This window comes from Plasmodium chabaudi (genome assembly GCF_900002335.3).
Source record: "Plasmodium chabaudi chabaudi strain AS genome assembly, chromosome: 1".
NCBI lineage: Eukaryota > Apicomplexa > Aconoidasida > Haemosporida > Plasmodiidae > Plasmodium > Plasmodium chabaudi.
In genome coordinates, this window is record NC_030101.2 from 237,688 (window position 1) to 253,898 (window position 16,211).

The 16,211-nt window shown below is 24.0% G+C and overlaps 5 protein-coding genes across 5 annotated transcripts; 3 read left to right on the top strand and 2 right to left on the bottom strand.

Moving 5' to 3' along the window:
* Positions 1-615: 615 nt before the first annotated feature.
* Positions 616-3,420, top strand: PCHAS_0106200 (translation initiation factor IF-2, putative; the record flags this gene model as incomplete). The annotated part of the gene is made up of 1 exon (XM_738326.2): positions 616-3,420. The coding sequence occupies one exon, from the start codon at positions 616-618 to the stop codon at positions 3,418-3,420; it is 2,805 nt and encodes a 934-aa protein (XP_743419.2).
* A 917-nt stretch (positions 3,421-4,337) lies between these two features.
* On the top strand, positions 4,338-7,312 carry PCHAS_0106300 (MYND-type zinc finger protein, putative; the record flags this gene model as incomplete). The annotated part of the gene is made up of 16 exons (XM_016797824.1): positions 4,338-4,417; positions 4,541-4,649; positions 4,759-4,923; positions 5,069-5,202; positions 5,314-5,365; positions 5,454-5,592; positions 5,683-5,758; positions 5,877-5,922; positions 6,030-6,079; positions 6,178-6,217; positions 6,313-6,384; positions 6,472-6,534; positions 6,620-6,773; positions 6,836-6,972; positions 7,119-7,175; positions 7,265-7,312. The coding sequence occupies 16 exons, from the start codon at positions 4,338-4,340 to the stop codon at positions 7,310-7,312; spliced, it is 1,422 nt and encodes a 473-aa protein (XP_016652986.1).
* Positions 7,313-7,847: 535 nt separating this feature from the next.
* On the bottom strand, positions 7,848-9,134 carry PCHAS_0106400 (RING zinc finger protein, putative; the record flags this gene model as incomplete). Its single annotated transcript, XM_016797830.1, has 2 exons — positions 7,848-8,965; positions 9,101-9,134. The coding sequence occupies 2 exons, from the start codon at positions 9,132-9,134 to the stop codon at positions 7,848-7,850; spliced, it is 1,152 nt and encodes a 383-aa protein (XP_016652987.1).
* Positions 9,135-10,148: 1,014 nt separating this feature from the next.
* On the top strand, positions 10,149-11,561 carry PCHAS_0106500 (uroporphyrinogen III decarboxylase, putative; the record flags this gene model as incomplete). The annotated part of the gene is made up of 2 exons (XM_016797836.1): positions 10,149-10,317; positions 10,468-11,561. 2 exons carry the CDS (start codon positions 10,149-10,151, stop codon positions 11,559-11,561), a joined length of 1,263 nt encoding a protein of 420 aa, XP_016652988.1.
* A 475-nt stretch (positions 11,562-12,036) lies between these two features.
* PCHAS_0106600 (G-protein associated signal transduction protein, putative) lies at positions 12,037-15,313 on the bottom strand (the record flags this gene model as incomplete). The annotated part of the gene is made up of 13 exons (XM_016797842.1): positions 12,037-12,069; positions 12,173-12,238; positions 12,323-12,385; positions 12,504-12,560; positions 12,656-12,716; positions 12,854-12,988; positions 13,148-13,237; positions 13,358-13,430; positions 13,531-13,568; positions 13,653-13,760; positions 13,897-14,163; positions 14,273-14,598; positions 14,729-15,313. The coding sequence occupies 13 exons, from the start codon at positions 15,311-15,313 to the stop codon at positions 12,037-12,039; spliced, it is 1,902 nt and encodes a 633-aa protein (XP_016652989.1).
* Positions 15,314-16,211: the final 898 nt, after the last annotated feature.

A 16,211-nucleotide genomic window follows, 5' to 3' on the forward strand; every position in this document is an offset into this window, starting at 1 on the left:
TAGGAAAATAAGTATAAGAATAGTGATTATAAAACTTCAATATAATGAATATAAATTATCAACGAAAATTTAAACTACATTTATATATATACAACTATATGATTGTATATATTTATTTATGGCTTCTCAATTTTATAATAATAGGCTGATTACATATATTATATGAAAATAAAAAGCCTTGGTATTCTTTATAATTAATATAAACAAAACGGATGTTTTATCAGGATTACTAGCACCTTTTCGTTTTGTTTACCTTGCAATGAAACTTTATAAGAAACTGAAAAAAACTTCGAGTATATAAAAAAGAATAAAATTCAGAACATAATATAAATATGTATATAAAAAATACAACATAATATATTTTTTTTTTCGTCATGCCAATTTTATATTATACTATAAAATAAGCTCAAGCGATTATTCGAGTCGTGATGAAATCCATTTTTTATATAGGATAACAAAAGTATAAAAATCAAAAAGGGATATATACAAGTCTATGTATATACACATACATATATCAGCTGTGTTAAACTCATAACCAATTGATAAACTAACACAAACTAGTGATCAAATAAAGTTAAGAAACACTTTATCGAAGAGAAAAGAAAGTTATAAACCATGAGTAAAAATAAAAAAGGAAAGAAGAAGGAGGATTTAGATGCAATTTTAGCAGAGTTAGGGATTGAAGAAAAAAGGGAAGATCAAGTTAATGGAAATGAAGTAGGAGAAGGAAAAGAAGAGAATGCACAAATATCGAAATCAAAAAAACGAAAAGAAAAATTGAAACAAAAGAAAGAACAAAGTAAATTAAAAGAAAATGAGACAGGGGTAGTAGAACCTGAAGTTGTTAAAGAAGAAGAAGTAAAGGATGAAGAAAAAGATGGGGAAGATGGAGAAAATAATGAAACAGCTAAAGCTAAAAAGAAAAAAAAAAAAAAAAAAGATAAAGAAACAAAACCAGAAACTGGTCTATCAGCTGCAGCAAAAGCAGCTGCTGAAAGATTAAGACTTTTAAAGGAATATGAAGAAAAACAAAAAGAAGAAGAAAGAAGAAAAAGAGAAGAAGAGGAAGAAAGAATTAGAAAAGAAGAAGAAGAAAGAGAAAAAAAAAGATTAGCTAGATTAGAAAAAAAAATGCAATTAAAAAAAGAAGGTAAATTATTAAGTGCAAAAGCTAAAGAAGAAAAAAAAAAAAGAGAATTATATTTACAAACATTAAAAGAATCAGGAATGTTAATAGAACCTAAAGAAAAAGCTAAAGCAGAAATTATAAACCTAGATTTAAATAAAGCAAAATTATTATTAAAAAAAAAAAAAAATAAACAAGCTTCAGGAGGTGGAAATAATGCTAACAATAATGATGACAAAAATAAAGAAGTTAAAGAAAATGAAAATAAAGATAAAGAAAAAGAGGAGGTAGAAAAAGAAGAAAAAGAAATTGTTTTAGATGACTGGGAAGATTTTCTAAATATGGATAATGAAGAAAAGAAAAAAGATGATAAAATTAATACGGATCAAAAACCAAAAGAAAATAAACAAAACCAAATTGTGAAAAAAGGATCTACAACTGATAAAAAAGGAAAAAAACAAAAAAGTAATAAAAGCGGAGAAACTAATGAAGATAAAGATAATGATAAAACAGATGATGAAGAAGATATGTATAGATCATCTATTGTTTGTATTCTTGGTCATGTAGATACAGGAAAAACAAAATTGCTAGACAAATTAAGACATACAAATGTGCAGGATAATGAAGCAGGAGGTATTACTCAACAAATAGGAGCAACATTTTTTCCTAAAGATATATTAGATAAAGAAATAAAAAAAATAGATGGAACAATTAAATGTTTATCAAAAGGTATTATGATTATTGATACACCAGGACATGAATCATTTTATAATTTAAGAAAAAGAGGATCATCTTTATGTGATATTGCAATTTTAGTTATTGATTTAATGCATGGATTAGAACAACAAACAAAAGAATCTATTCAAATTTTGAAACAAAGAAATTGTCCTTTTGTAATTGCATTAAATAAAATAGATAGATTATATATGTGGGAGCAAAGTGCTTGGGAACCATTTAATAATACATTTAAAAAACAAAAAGAATATGTTAAAGAAGAATTTAATAATAGATTACAAACTATATTAAATGAATTATCCGAACAAGGATTAAATTGTCAATTATATTGGGAAAATAAAAATCCAAGAAAATATGTATCTATAGTTCCAACAAGTGCAATAACAGGTGAAGGAATAGCAGATCTAATTATGGTTTTAGTTAAGTTAACTCAAAGTTTTATGTTAAAAAATATTGAATATAATAAAAAATTAGAATGTACTGTTTTAGAAGTTAAAAATATTGAAGGGTTAGGTACAACAATAGATGTAATATTAACAAACGGTGTTTTAAAAGAATCAGATACACTTGTTTTATGTGGTATGAATGGTCCTATAGTTACTGTAGCTAGAGCATTACTAACTCCACAACCTTTAAAAGAATTGAGAATAAAAAATGAATATATTCATCACAAAAGTATTAAAGCATGTATTGGTGTTAAAATATCAGCAAATGGTTTGGAAGAAGTTTTATGTGGTACATCATTATTTGTAGCTAATAATAATGACGAAATTGAAGAATATAAAAAAAAAGTTATGACAGATGTATCAGATGTTTTTAATCATGTTGATAAGTCTGGTGTTGGTTTATATGTTATGGCTAGTACATTAGGTTCTTTAGAAGCTTTACTTATATTTTTAAATGATTCAAAAATTCCAGTTTTTTCAGTAAATATAGGTACGGTTCAAAAAAAAGATGTAAAAAAAGCTAGCATTATGAGAGAAAAAGGAAAACCTGAATATTCAGTTATTTTAGCTTTTGATGTTAAAATAGATCCAGAAGCAGAAAAAGAAGCACAAATATTAGGAGTCGAAATTATGCAAAAAGATATTATATATCATTTATTTGATGCATTTACTGCATATTTAAAAAAAATTGAAGACGAAAAAAAACAAAGTAAAATGGCTGATGCTATTTTCCCTTGTGAAGTATCTATTATAAGTGATTGTGTGTTTAATAAAAAAGATCCTATTGTTGTTGGTGTTAAAATTGAAGCTGGAATTCTAAAAATTGGTACACCTCTATATATACCAGAAAAAAATCTAAAAATTGGAAGTGTAGTAAGTATTGAATCGAATAAAAAAAGTTGTAGTAAAGCAAAGAAGGGAGAAGAAGTTTGTGTAAAAATAGCTGGAGAACCAAATGTGACATATGGCCGTCATTTTGACTTTAATCAAAAAATATACAGTAAAATTACGAGAGAAAGTATTGACGTTTTAAAGCAGTACTTTAGAAACGAACTTACAATGGATGACTGGCGTTTAGTTGTGCAGCTTAAAAAGATCCTAAACATTTTATAAGTCTCCGTATGAAAATTCCACTCTAAAAAATTCACGAGCGTGATTCGACAAGTGGAAATGCGAAACGAGCAAAACCAAGCAGACACTACTTAACAAGCCAATTACATAAAACAGAAATAAACAAAGTGATATGCATCACTAATTTGTTAATATCATTATTTCTAGTCATCAATTAAAGATATGAAGAAATGGAGAAAAGTATGGGAACATTTCCAATTGGTCTCTAATATATTTACTTATTCATTACAATATATGAAATTATAAAAATATAGTATTTATATTTTTCTTCATACAAATTTACTATTTTTTTAAATTTTTATATGCTCATAAATACATGTATATATATCTACATGATTTAGTTTTATTTCTTTAAAAAAAAAATGATACGTATTTTTATATATGTATATATATGCAAATATTTGAAATTTTTCATGCATTAATTTTATCCATCTAACCTTTGGATAATTTAATGTTTAAATTAAAAAAAAAACAAAGAAAACATTGAAAAAAAAAACTATATAATATTTATTAAATAAATTTATCTAATTAGTACACATGTATTTATAAAATGATGTCTGAAATTTATTTTTCCTCTCCATAAATATTCTGAACAAACAGGCGTACACAAGTACATTTTTTTTATGAACTGGTCAGAAAATATAAACATATTCTAAAAGTAAAACAAATATAGTCCAATTCACCTTTTGAATGTGTATATGTTTTAAACGCGATTTGTACATTTTTATTCCCCCTCCTTTATTCCTACATGCTCATACTAATTATTGTTTACTCTCCATTTTATATAGACACTTTTTTTAAGCATAACTAAAAAAAATAAAAATAATTTGTTCATAATTTAGTAGCTTATTTTCGTATATACGTACATAAAAAAATAAAATAATTTATACACATTTAAGATGGACATAAAGGATATAGAATTTTTCGAGTATGTCAATAATTTAAAGAATGTAGAATTGCTGGATATGTTTTCTACCAAGTAATAAATAAATAAAAAAAATGCATATAGTAGAGGGTTAAAAATGTTAAGGCATATTACAGAGAATTCATATAGCTACTATATAAAATATTTCATGTATTTTTCTTTTTCTTATTTTTTAAGATGGTTTGAGTATCATAAAAATGTAGTTTTGATTAATGTATACTTACATAATAATAATGAGTTAATAGATGTTGTGGGTGATGATAGGATGGACCATATTTTGAAAAAGGTAGACAAAGCAAAAGCGATTTTAACATATAAGCATGAACATGTCAGGCATTTAAAAGAAGTTTATATTAGCTAGATTTAAATTTTATGTGATACTTTTTTATCTATAGTTTGAAGTATTGCTTAGAGAACTAATTACTACTTATTTTATACGATTCCTAAATTTTGAAGAACAAATTAAAAAAAATAATAATAAAACACTGAAAACGGATGAATTAAAAAATAAAAATATAGATAAAGAAAATTCCCATAACCATATTTATGATTACATATCAGTATACTAAGACAATAAAAATTCATATATAGAGTGATGCAAACTAATTTAAGAAAGATTATTATTTTATTCCTTTACATTAAAATTTAGCATATATATACATGTCCAATAAACCTGTACATTTTTTTTTATTCTGACTTATTCAGCTTTATCATGAAATGGCTGTTTTAAACACATTTGAATTAATCTTACTTTCTGATCATATATATGAACAAATAGACTCATATATAATTAATCTCTTTGCTTATATTTACTCGAATTTAGTATCATTCCTTAAGACGTAAACATTTTTATAAATAATTATAATAAATTTTAGACTGCATATGAAAAAAAAAATATTGTCTTATTTAAATATGTATACATATTATATGTTTAACTTTTACTAATTTAGGAGCTCCGATGAATATTTTGTCAAACCAATCACTGAATTGCCCATATCTGAAGTTATTAAAACAGGCCTAATTATTCATAGTATACATATATATTCTGACACTGTTCATAATATATTTATTTATTTTTTTTTAATTGAAGATATTAAAGGAGGACAACGATAAAACACATAATATCGATAGACTGAAAATATACATAAATGTAATCAATACATTGCGCAACATTATTGATAGAATCCATTTATTAAACAACACAGTTGTTAATAAAATTGTGGATTATGGTAAAATAAAAATATGACTAGTTCATAATTATATTCCATATTAATATATATAATACATGCACAGTTCATAAAAAAAATAATTTTTTTTAGATATTTTGCTAATATTAATTCCCCTTATTGAGAAAAAGCCTTGGAAACATGATGATTATATTTTTGAGCAAAATGAGTAATAATATTAGTCTATCCTTGTAATTATGCTTTTTTGTCTTTTTTAAAAAGCAGTCTTATTGCATGTTATATAAACATATATTATTTATATATGCATAATATATAACTCAATATAGGTGGATAAGAAATGAGGATAACGAATTAGCAACTGTTGAAAAACAAGTACGATTACTAAGAAATGTGTACACAAAAAATGTCTATAAATAAAAGAATATATTTTTTTGTAAATGTTATTGACTTTGCACACTCAATAATTTGTTTCCTTTTAGTTGTGGATTATTTTGTATACCTTAATACTCAATAGGATTTGCCAAGAAAAGTAAATATATATTAAGATTTCAAATTTATAGAAAATGAATAAATTATGTGAAATTCATACAATTTTAAATTTCTCTACATTTTGTCTCTCATTAATAGGTATGAAATGACCAATTACAGAAGGAATAATATTTTGAAGGTATTTTCAAAAAATAAAATAATATTTAATTTGTATGACTGTACATATTTCGTTTTACTTACTAATGTGTAATTACTACTTTTTTTCCTGAACAGCTCAGGAAATACATGAACGAGCATTTATATGAACAGCTACCTCCCATGAAAACTCTCCATACATATATAGAGGTATATAAGCAAAATTATAATAAATAATAAAACATCATTCCTTTGTATATCGGCATCATATTAATTTGTATTTTACTGCATTTTCAGCATTTATATATATCAAAAAGTGTTTTTCCTGAAAATAAAAATTCCTACCTAATTATTGATGTGGTAATAAAAATTATGAACAAAAATGTATGTATGCATGCATGTTCAGGTACATGCACACACTTTAAAATGGTTGTGTTTTTCCTAGGTTCCCGAAATATTTGATGAAATAAAAAATGATATACTAAAAAATAAAAAACAAGTATTATCCATGTTAAATAATATTACAATTTCAAAGGAAGTGCTAGGAAGCATTTCCGAGGTTTATCTTTCTGTCTATGAATTTGATCACCAAATTAAAAGTATAAAAAAATTATGACTGTACATAATTTTAATGAAATTTATCATGCATAATGAATTTAAGCAAATTTTATTATTTCTTTTTCCACTTATTCAGAGTCAAAAAAAAAGACAAAAGAAAATAATTCTGTTAGCACAAATAAAGATGAGAAAGAAAAAGCTAGTGATAATCAGTATACTTGCAACAGTTGCAAAGAAACGGTAACGAAAAAAAAATATGTATATACTATTGTTTACACTCTCAAGACAATAGTATAATTAATTAAAAACTTTCCATTTTGAAGGAATATTATGAGAAATACCAATCGGAAAACCTTTTTCATGTGTGTTTAAAATATTTTTTTTAGGCTGAATTACAATGCTCACAATGCAAACAAACATATTATTGTTCGAAAGAATGTCAAGTATGGTCTACCAAAATATCAATCATATATATAATAAATTTATGTTAACAAAATGTTTAATTTAATAAAATGATTTTTTTGTATTTCAGATGAAAGACTGGTTTAGCCATAGAGAAGTCTGCTCAAGCTATACATGAAATTATTTATTTTTTTTTTTCAAAATTTAAATGTGGAAGTATAGCTTATAATTTTTCATGGAATAAGGTTTATTTTTTAAGTCTACAATTGTTTAACTTTTTTTTAAATGGATGTTGTAATGAAAATATATATATGTTAAATATTTTTTTCACAAATTATGAGGGTAAAGCACAAATGAATGCTATTTTTATTATAATTTTTTTTTTTTCAAAAATAATTCAAACAAAAAACGGAATAAATATAAAAACAAGCATGAAAATAATAACAAAGATAAATCGATAAAACAATGATAAAAAAATGTATACATATTTGACGATATATCTTTACATATTTTGTGTCATTTTAAAATTATATAAACTAATATTGAAACAAATTAAAAAAAAAAACAATATTTGCATACCCCCTTCATTTAATTAAAGACAAAAAAATGAATTTATATGCATGCACACGTGTATGTGTGTGGATAGTCTAAAAATTCATTGCTTAAAATAATGATAAATTATCATTTTTATAAAAACAATGTTTGTATTCTTGTTAAACTATATCTGATTTTGAATTAATACAACTAACAATATTTGTTCTACAAATAGGACAGACTTGACTTTTATTTAACCATTTTGATAAACAATTAGAATGAAAAAAATGACGTTTGTCACATGGCATGATCATAATATTATCATTTCCCATGTAATCCATCATACATATAGAGCACATATCTTCGTTTTCACTTGTTTGTTTATCAAGATTATTCATGTTTTCATTATTATCTGGTGATATATCTTCATTCGTCGATTTAATATGATCATCTTGGGTATATATATCATTTAAATTTTTATCATTTTTTGAACTATTTTTGAGAGGCTTAAGTATTTCTTGAAAATGAGGATCAGAAAAACAAGAGTTACTATCCTCTCTTGGATTATTATCAATATTGTTTGGGAAACTACTTTGTGTATTTGATTTCCCTTTGGTTGTATTTCCCTTACTCCTAATAGCATTTGTTACTTTGTCGAATATTAATTCAAAGGATGGGTTTTTAATAAATGTTTTTTTTTTTTCTTTTTTGTTTTTTTTGTGAATATAATCTATATCTTTATATTTTACAACTTTTAATTTATTAATTATATTTTTCGGAGTTGGAATTCTATCATGTTCATCAACCGAAAAATATATCATAATGCATATAATGATTGATAAAAACAGTCCTAGACATATATAAAATAGTAGCGGTAAGAAATAAAGTGCTATAGTAAAATAATAATATGCTCTTATTATTTGCATTGATATAGTATTTTTGGGACACACATTTTTATAAAAGTGTAATAAATATAAAGAGGATATTACTAATATGATTGTTAACAAATTAAATACTCTTAATAATTTCTTTATTATATATTTCAATTCTTCTGAATTTTCGATTTCTTCCCTCCTTTTTATTCGAACCAAATTTAAATTTAAGTGTCCAATACTTTTAACTAATATACATATAACTAGTGCCCTATTCATAAGATCACATTCTTTACAAGGGATCTTAAAATAGTAGACGATAATTAATAGTAGGGATCCTATACAACCAAATATCAGCAAATATAATATCTTGGCGAAGTACTGAAATAGTACGTCTTCCGTGCTACTCATTTCGACATAGTTATCTGCAGTTTGGATGTGAAAAAAAAAGCGGCATGCACATATATACATATATCTATGTTGGAAGCATACCTTTCCAAACAAATGTAAGACCCCATTTTAATCACGAACATGTAGAATGATATGAAACATTTTCTTACCATCGTTATTTACTTCATTCATATATTCGTTCATTTTATATTTAAACTTGTTTTATGGTATTCTATCAAAATATAAAAGTAGGACAACAAAATAAAAAGGATTATTTAAGTTATTATCAAAAAGCACATTCTATGCATTTTTGTTTATACCTAAAAACATTTCTCTCTATATATACAATATGTATAATTATAAATTTGTGGGTTAACTATAAAGTGTAAAATACTTAGGTTGTTTTTTTTTTCCTATATTTCCATAAATTTTGTCAATTAAAAAATTATAAAAAATATAATGTTATGCCATCTATACATTGTAGTAAGTAGGCATGCATTTATTATTTCACAAATATGTAGTAATAGGTCTTAACTTTTCAATGAATTAAGAATAATTATAATATATTAAAAAATATATATATGAGAAATAGGAATTTGTAAATGTAAAATTATGTAGGAAACTTAATTTTTATTTTCATTTTTTTTTTTTTTTTAATTACCTTATATTTTCGTTCATTCTTCGCAATTTTTTAAATTATTTTAAAAATTTCGCGTGATTTATTTTCCGTTATTTTTGCTAATTCCTTTGTTGATTTATTATTTTTCATTCCTTTTATACTCTATTTATGTAGTCCCAAAATGGAGGGCATAAACAATTGTGTGTCGGCCAAACACATTTATTATGTATATACTTATAATTCGTGTAAGACTAAAAATATTATATTCTCAAAATAATAAATCATCGATACTTGCATAAGCCAATTTTTATGAAATTCTACTTAATTTTTTTTATAAAGAAATAAGAAGAAAGTCTTTAATTTAAAAAAAAAAAAAAAAAAAAAAAATAATTCCTATAAAGACTTACACCAAATAATATACAATATTTGAATAAAATTAAAAATAATATCCACAACCACATGTAAGGCTTTATTTGTAGAACAACCACTTACCTTTCCATTGATGCTACACAAAATTTTTTTCACTCCCCTCACACTATTTTGCTTATTTTTTTCGCATTCCATTTTTGCCTCCCCATATTGTGTGACCAAACAAAATAATGATAAAAAATTTTCCTAGTTTCATATTTCTTATTTGTTTGCTATGTAATGTTTTATGTTTTTTTAAAATAAAAAAAATAAAATTGAAAATGCTAAAAATAAATACAGCCTCTTCACCCCATTTGAAAGACGAAATATATATTCGACCAGAAAGTTATAAATATGAAAGTAATTATAAAAAATTGGTAACCGCATAAAAGCACTATGTTTGTGTGTCTACAAAGCAGTGTGTTTATGTATGATTATCCATTCGTTAGTAGTTTTTTTTTCACTTGTTTCCTAAGTTTGAATTGTTCATTTTTCTTTTCCAATTTGCAGAATTCGGTAGACCATCAAACGATCTCATATTGAGAGTAATAGAAAACAAAGACAAAGAAATTGATGAAAAAGATGAAGGGGAGAAAAATGAAATTCCTTTTTGGATTATGAGACAAGCAGGAAGATATTTACCAGAGTATAGAGAACTAAAAAAAAATTACGATTTTTTTGATTTATGTTATAATCCTGAATTATCGTCAGATATTACAATAATGCCATATAAAAGATTTTCATGTGATATGGTTGTTATTTTTTCTGACATATTAATAATATTTATAGCTATGGGTATAGATATAAAATTTGTTGAGAATGTTGGGCCTATATTTAATAAAGAAATAAATAACTTGGAAGATTTTACAAAATTAAATTTAAATTTAAAAGAAATAATAAATAATTTACACTTTGTTTATGATTCAATTAATTTGACAAAAAGAAAAATTAATAATTCAGTTCCAGTTCTTGGTTTTTGTGGTTCCCCATTTACTTTATTTACATACTTAACCAAAAATCATGTATCAAAATTGATGCCCTATGAAAAGAGTTTAAAATTAATATATGAACATAGTGCAGATACACACACAATTTTAAATATTCTATGTAATATATGTATTAGTCATTTGTTAAACCAAATAGATAGTGGAGCTAATCTAATTCAAATTTTTGATAGTAATGCTGAAATAGTTGATAAAAACATTTTTAAAGAGTTTAGTTTATATTATATAAATAAAATTGTTCATACTATTAAAGCATATAGACCTAATACTTATATTATTTTATTTGTTAAAGATAATTTTCATGATGATATTAAAAATCTTGATATAGAAATATTATCAATTACTCATAAACAACTAATTAATAATGGATCAAATTATTATTATGATTTATTTAAAAATAAAATTATTTTACAAGGGGCTTTAGACCCACATATATTATTATTAGACAATAAAGAAACTGTTAAAAAATATACCTCACAAATGATACAACAAATTTCTTACAAAAATAAATATATAGCTAGTTTGGGGCATGGTATACTTCCCAATTCGAAAATTGAAAATGTTCATGCATTTATTCAAGCAGTTAAATCGGTGGAATAAATATCATAAAAAAATACTACATTAAAAATAAGTGTGTGCAATTGTTTATACATTTTTTGCATACTCTTATCAATGTGATATTTTCTCACTTTAATGTAGAGGCTTCCATTTTTTTTTTTTTTTTCGACAATTTGGCTACCTAACCATTTAATGGCTATTTTTTTTTATTTGTCTTTTCTTATCAATATTAAATTTGTAATTATAATTTTTGAATTTTACTTTTTTTATATGCTAAATATTCTTTATATATATTAATTTTTTAAACATATTTAATAATTTTAATTATAAAACATTATAAACGTTTCGAAACGTTCAGTTTGTTTGTAGATATATTTTTTAAATACAGCTAGCCAAATAACCAACTAGCTAAAATGTACATAATTCAATAAAAACATAGCGTCACAAAAAAAAATAATAATAAAGTAAAAGGAATATATATAAATGTAATAATTGAATTGAATGAAAGTGGGGATCTTTAATACTCCTTTGCCTTTGTCATTTTAGGGACCTGGGGGTTAAAAGTGGAAATAAAATGGAAGTAAAATGTAGGACTAGTGTGTATTTTCCAATTTATTTTATTTTCTCAATTATTATTGCTTTACTGCACTTACCCATAAAATAGCTCGGTATCGTGACGCGTTGGTAACATGCTCATTTTCCAATCGAAAGCATATCCACTGAAAACAAAAAAGACAATATATATTAAATAATTTTCAAAATATAGAGATGAAAATAAAAAAAAAAAAGGAATGGCTTATTACTATTGATCTCCTTAAAACTTCAATAAACATCAGAAAAAAAGTAATTAAAAAAAAGTTTATTTCCTGCAATGTGATTAAAAAGGTTGGCATATATTTATTTGCTTATTTTAATAATATGAACAAGTCATAAATCATTGTAAAATAGCTATAAAGCAGATTTGAAGCTAATTGCTTTATTTACCTTATTTGGAAATATATTGATAGGCATAATTGTAACGGCCCATGTTAGTCTGAAAATCTGAAAAAATTAATAAATATGTATAGAAGGTATGAAAGTTTAAATTTTGTGGTGATAATCTATTTTTTTGTTTTGCTTTGTTTATTCTTTCTTACTAAATTAAAAAACCCTGCAAAATAGTAATATTGTGGAGGGTACATCAAATTGTTATTTTTCCTATAAAAATTTATAAAAAATATAATGGGCATGTCAATATGAGCAGATGAATAATTTAATTTTTGCTTTTTAATTAAAACGTATTATATAGACATGGTATTATAAAGACTCACAATATTTATCGTTCAACTTTTTACCTTAACAAATAATTGTATTCCTTCAAAAGTCCCCAGTCACAGTACACATCCCATATGTACATATATGTAGAACCAATAACATAAGCACAAATTAAAATTATTTTGCTTGTATATATGTCCAATCCAAAATATGCCCTAAAAATTGAATCAAAACAGTGTGTAATTATGTGTGCATATGTATGTATGTATATATATATATATATGGGATAAAGTCTCTTATTTGAAACTCCGTTTTTTAGGACCGGTACCAGGTGCAATATTCACTATAAAATAAATTATTTTTATTTTCCATACCAATTAAATGAAGTACATATGACAATACAAATTCCAGATATGTACTTGAGCATGTTATATATGTGTATCGTCTGTCTTTCATTATTGTATCTGTATGTTCGTGCCAAGAAATGTAAGTATGCATATGTGTATGTGAATAAAAATAATTGCAATGTTCATGCCGCTTGTTTGCACAAATAGATATGAATGCGGGCTTAGTCTAATTTTTACCTGATCAAGCATTGACAAAATCTTAAATAAAATGGCATACCAACAAGTATAGGATTAATATAAGACTCGATTACTGAAATTGAAATAAATAAAATTAAGATAATTGTAAAAATAATATTACAAAAATATTTTTATTATATTTAATAATAATTATTTTTATATGATTAACTTACTTGGACACTTTGCAGGAGCAGTAGTATCCATTCCACTCCTAAAAAAAAAAATCAAATTAATATGTACATATAAGCTAGCCAAAATTATTTTTTTTTTTTTTTCAATTTTTTTTTATCCTTACAAAAAAAAGCATAAAATATATTGAACGTCTGAAAACGTTTTTGATAAACTTGTAAGTATATCCCCCATAATATTGTCAAGTAGGTTTACACTGTTTACTAGGAAAAACCTGAACATGGAAAAAACAACAAAACAAAAAATGAATACCGTAAAATGTAGATAGCTATTTTGGTAGCTAGCACATGTAGACTTTGCATATACAAAATAGTAATAAGTACATGTACAGGTCAGGTATTTATTCTTACCCACTCATAAGGACACGTAAAAGGGAGGAAAATAAAAAATTATTTTCCTTATATTTATAAAAATTAAAAGGAAAAATAGTAGTGCACACTAATAATATACACAAAATAACAACATGTAATATAATGTTCGAAAATATGTTAAGCTTAAATAAAACGTCTAGCAAAAATACTAATAACGAGACAGTTGTTAAAAACAGCAAAAATATGACATAATTTATTAAGTAGTAATATTCGTCCACTATTTTTTTGTTCAGATCGAGGATGTACCTGTTGAGGGGGAAGAAGTGTTACATTATTTTTTGTGCATTATTTTTTTCATTTTTTTTATTTTTTTTCATTTTTTTATTTTGTATTTTTTTCCCTTGGGGGGACTTACGTAAAATTGACGCCATATACTTGCATGAAAAGGAAGGAGCCAAAAATGAATAGAAAGAAAAAATTCAAAACATATATTAATCTGTATATGGGCAGTATTGATAATATTGTGTTAATGTTAATTTCATTTATGTTAATATATAATAAGATGATTGTGTTAATTATTAAAGTAATTAAGATTGCACACAAAATAATTATGGTCCCTTTATATTGACCAAGATTTTCTATTTTGCTTTTTAAATAAATCTTAAAATTTAAAAAATCTAATTTGTCACAATTATCTCCTATTTTTTTTTGTATTAACAAAAATGTGGATTTTATCTTTTCCTAAAAATGTGAAAAAAAGCGGAAATAATATGTCCATTGGGACGTCTACACAAGAAATAAATAATGCTATATATATAGAGATAGATATAATTAATATGGGCATACGCTCCTATCTCCTTTTTGGTCTTACATTGAAGGTTTCCTCTCGACTGATTTGATGTAGATTGTTACAATACTTTTGGTATAGGTCTAGAGAAGTAGATAGCTTTTCTTTTTTCGTTTTTTTTTTTAAAATTTTATATACAGCCAATACATTAATATTTAAATAATTTGTTAATATATCAAATAGGTTATATATATTTAAACATTTATTTTTTAAACTTTCCATATCTTTTAAATTGACTTTATCTGACTCCAAAAAAAATACAATTTCATCTATTTTTTCATTCAAATACTTGTATTCATTTTCATAATGTTCTTTAACCATATTAATATAATTTTGTAAAACATAAAAAAATAAATATGTGTAATTTATTTCTTCATTTTCTGTTTCATTTTTTTTTTTTTTATCTTTTTGGTTAGTTAGTGAATTGTCTAAATTCACTAGTTTACAAACTTCAAGTATCTGTTCATCATTTTTATCAATCCTATCATATAGAGCTTTTATTTCTGGATTTACTTTTTTTTTAATTATTTTTTTTAAAAATTTATAATTAATATATTTGTTATCCCATGATTTCACCTTTAGGTGCTTCAGTTTTTCGGCGAACTTCATCGTTTTTAAAAAAACAATGAGAAAGCATGTGAATTATCGGATATATTAACAAATGACTGCAAACAGCTAAATATTACTTAATCAGTTTTCTATCCTTATTTATATCTCGGCATGCTGATTGATGTGTATTATATTGTTTACTACAAGGCTTATGATACTCTATTTTCTTCAAGTAGGTATATATTTTTTTTTCAAAAAAAAAAAAAAAAAAAACACACAACTCATAAATACCACTACGGATAAAATGGCATATATTTTTCTCCTTAATTTATTTAAAAATTATGGGAAAAATGAGAATTGTGATAAAAGGGTAAGCAAAAAAAATAAGACTGATGAAGGGAAATTGTAAAGAAAGTGAAAATAAAATAAACATATAAAAATAAAATAAAATAAAAAATATAAAAAATGGAAATGGGAAAAAGGAAATATTGCAAAATTTGCAACAAAAAATTATAAAAATAAGAGAGCAAGAAGAAAATAAAACGACAAAATTTCGAAGAAAAATGTAAAAAAAAATCATGAAAAAAAAAAAAAAAAAAAAACGATATGTAACAAAAGGAAATAATTATAGTGGGTTTATCTGAATTATTTACCCGCATATATAAGCTATGCACATACCATAGAAATGTTGGAAATTTTTTTTTTCTTAATTTAATAAAAGAAATAAAAAGTTAATTAATTATAATAATATATTTATTTTTATGTAAAAATATATTGAAAATATTAATAAAAAAACGGAAAATCACAACATATTTTAGTATAAAAAAAAATAATATTATTCCGTTTTATTAACCACACTATAAGATTGTTGCAAATATAAATATGCACATTTTTATATTTCATTATTTGTTTATTAAATTTGAAAGAACATAGATTTAAATTGACAAAATCGATAAAT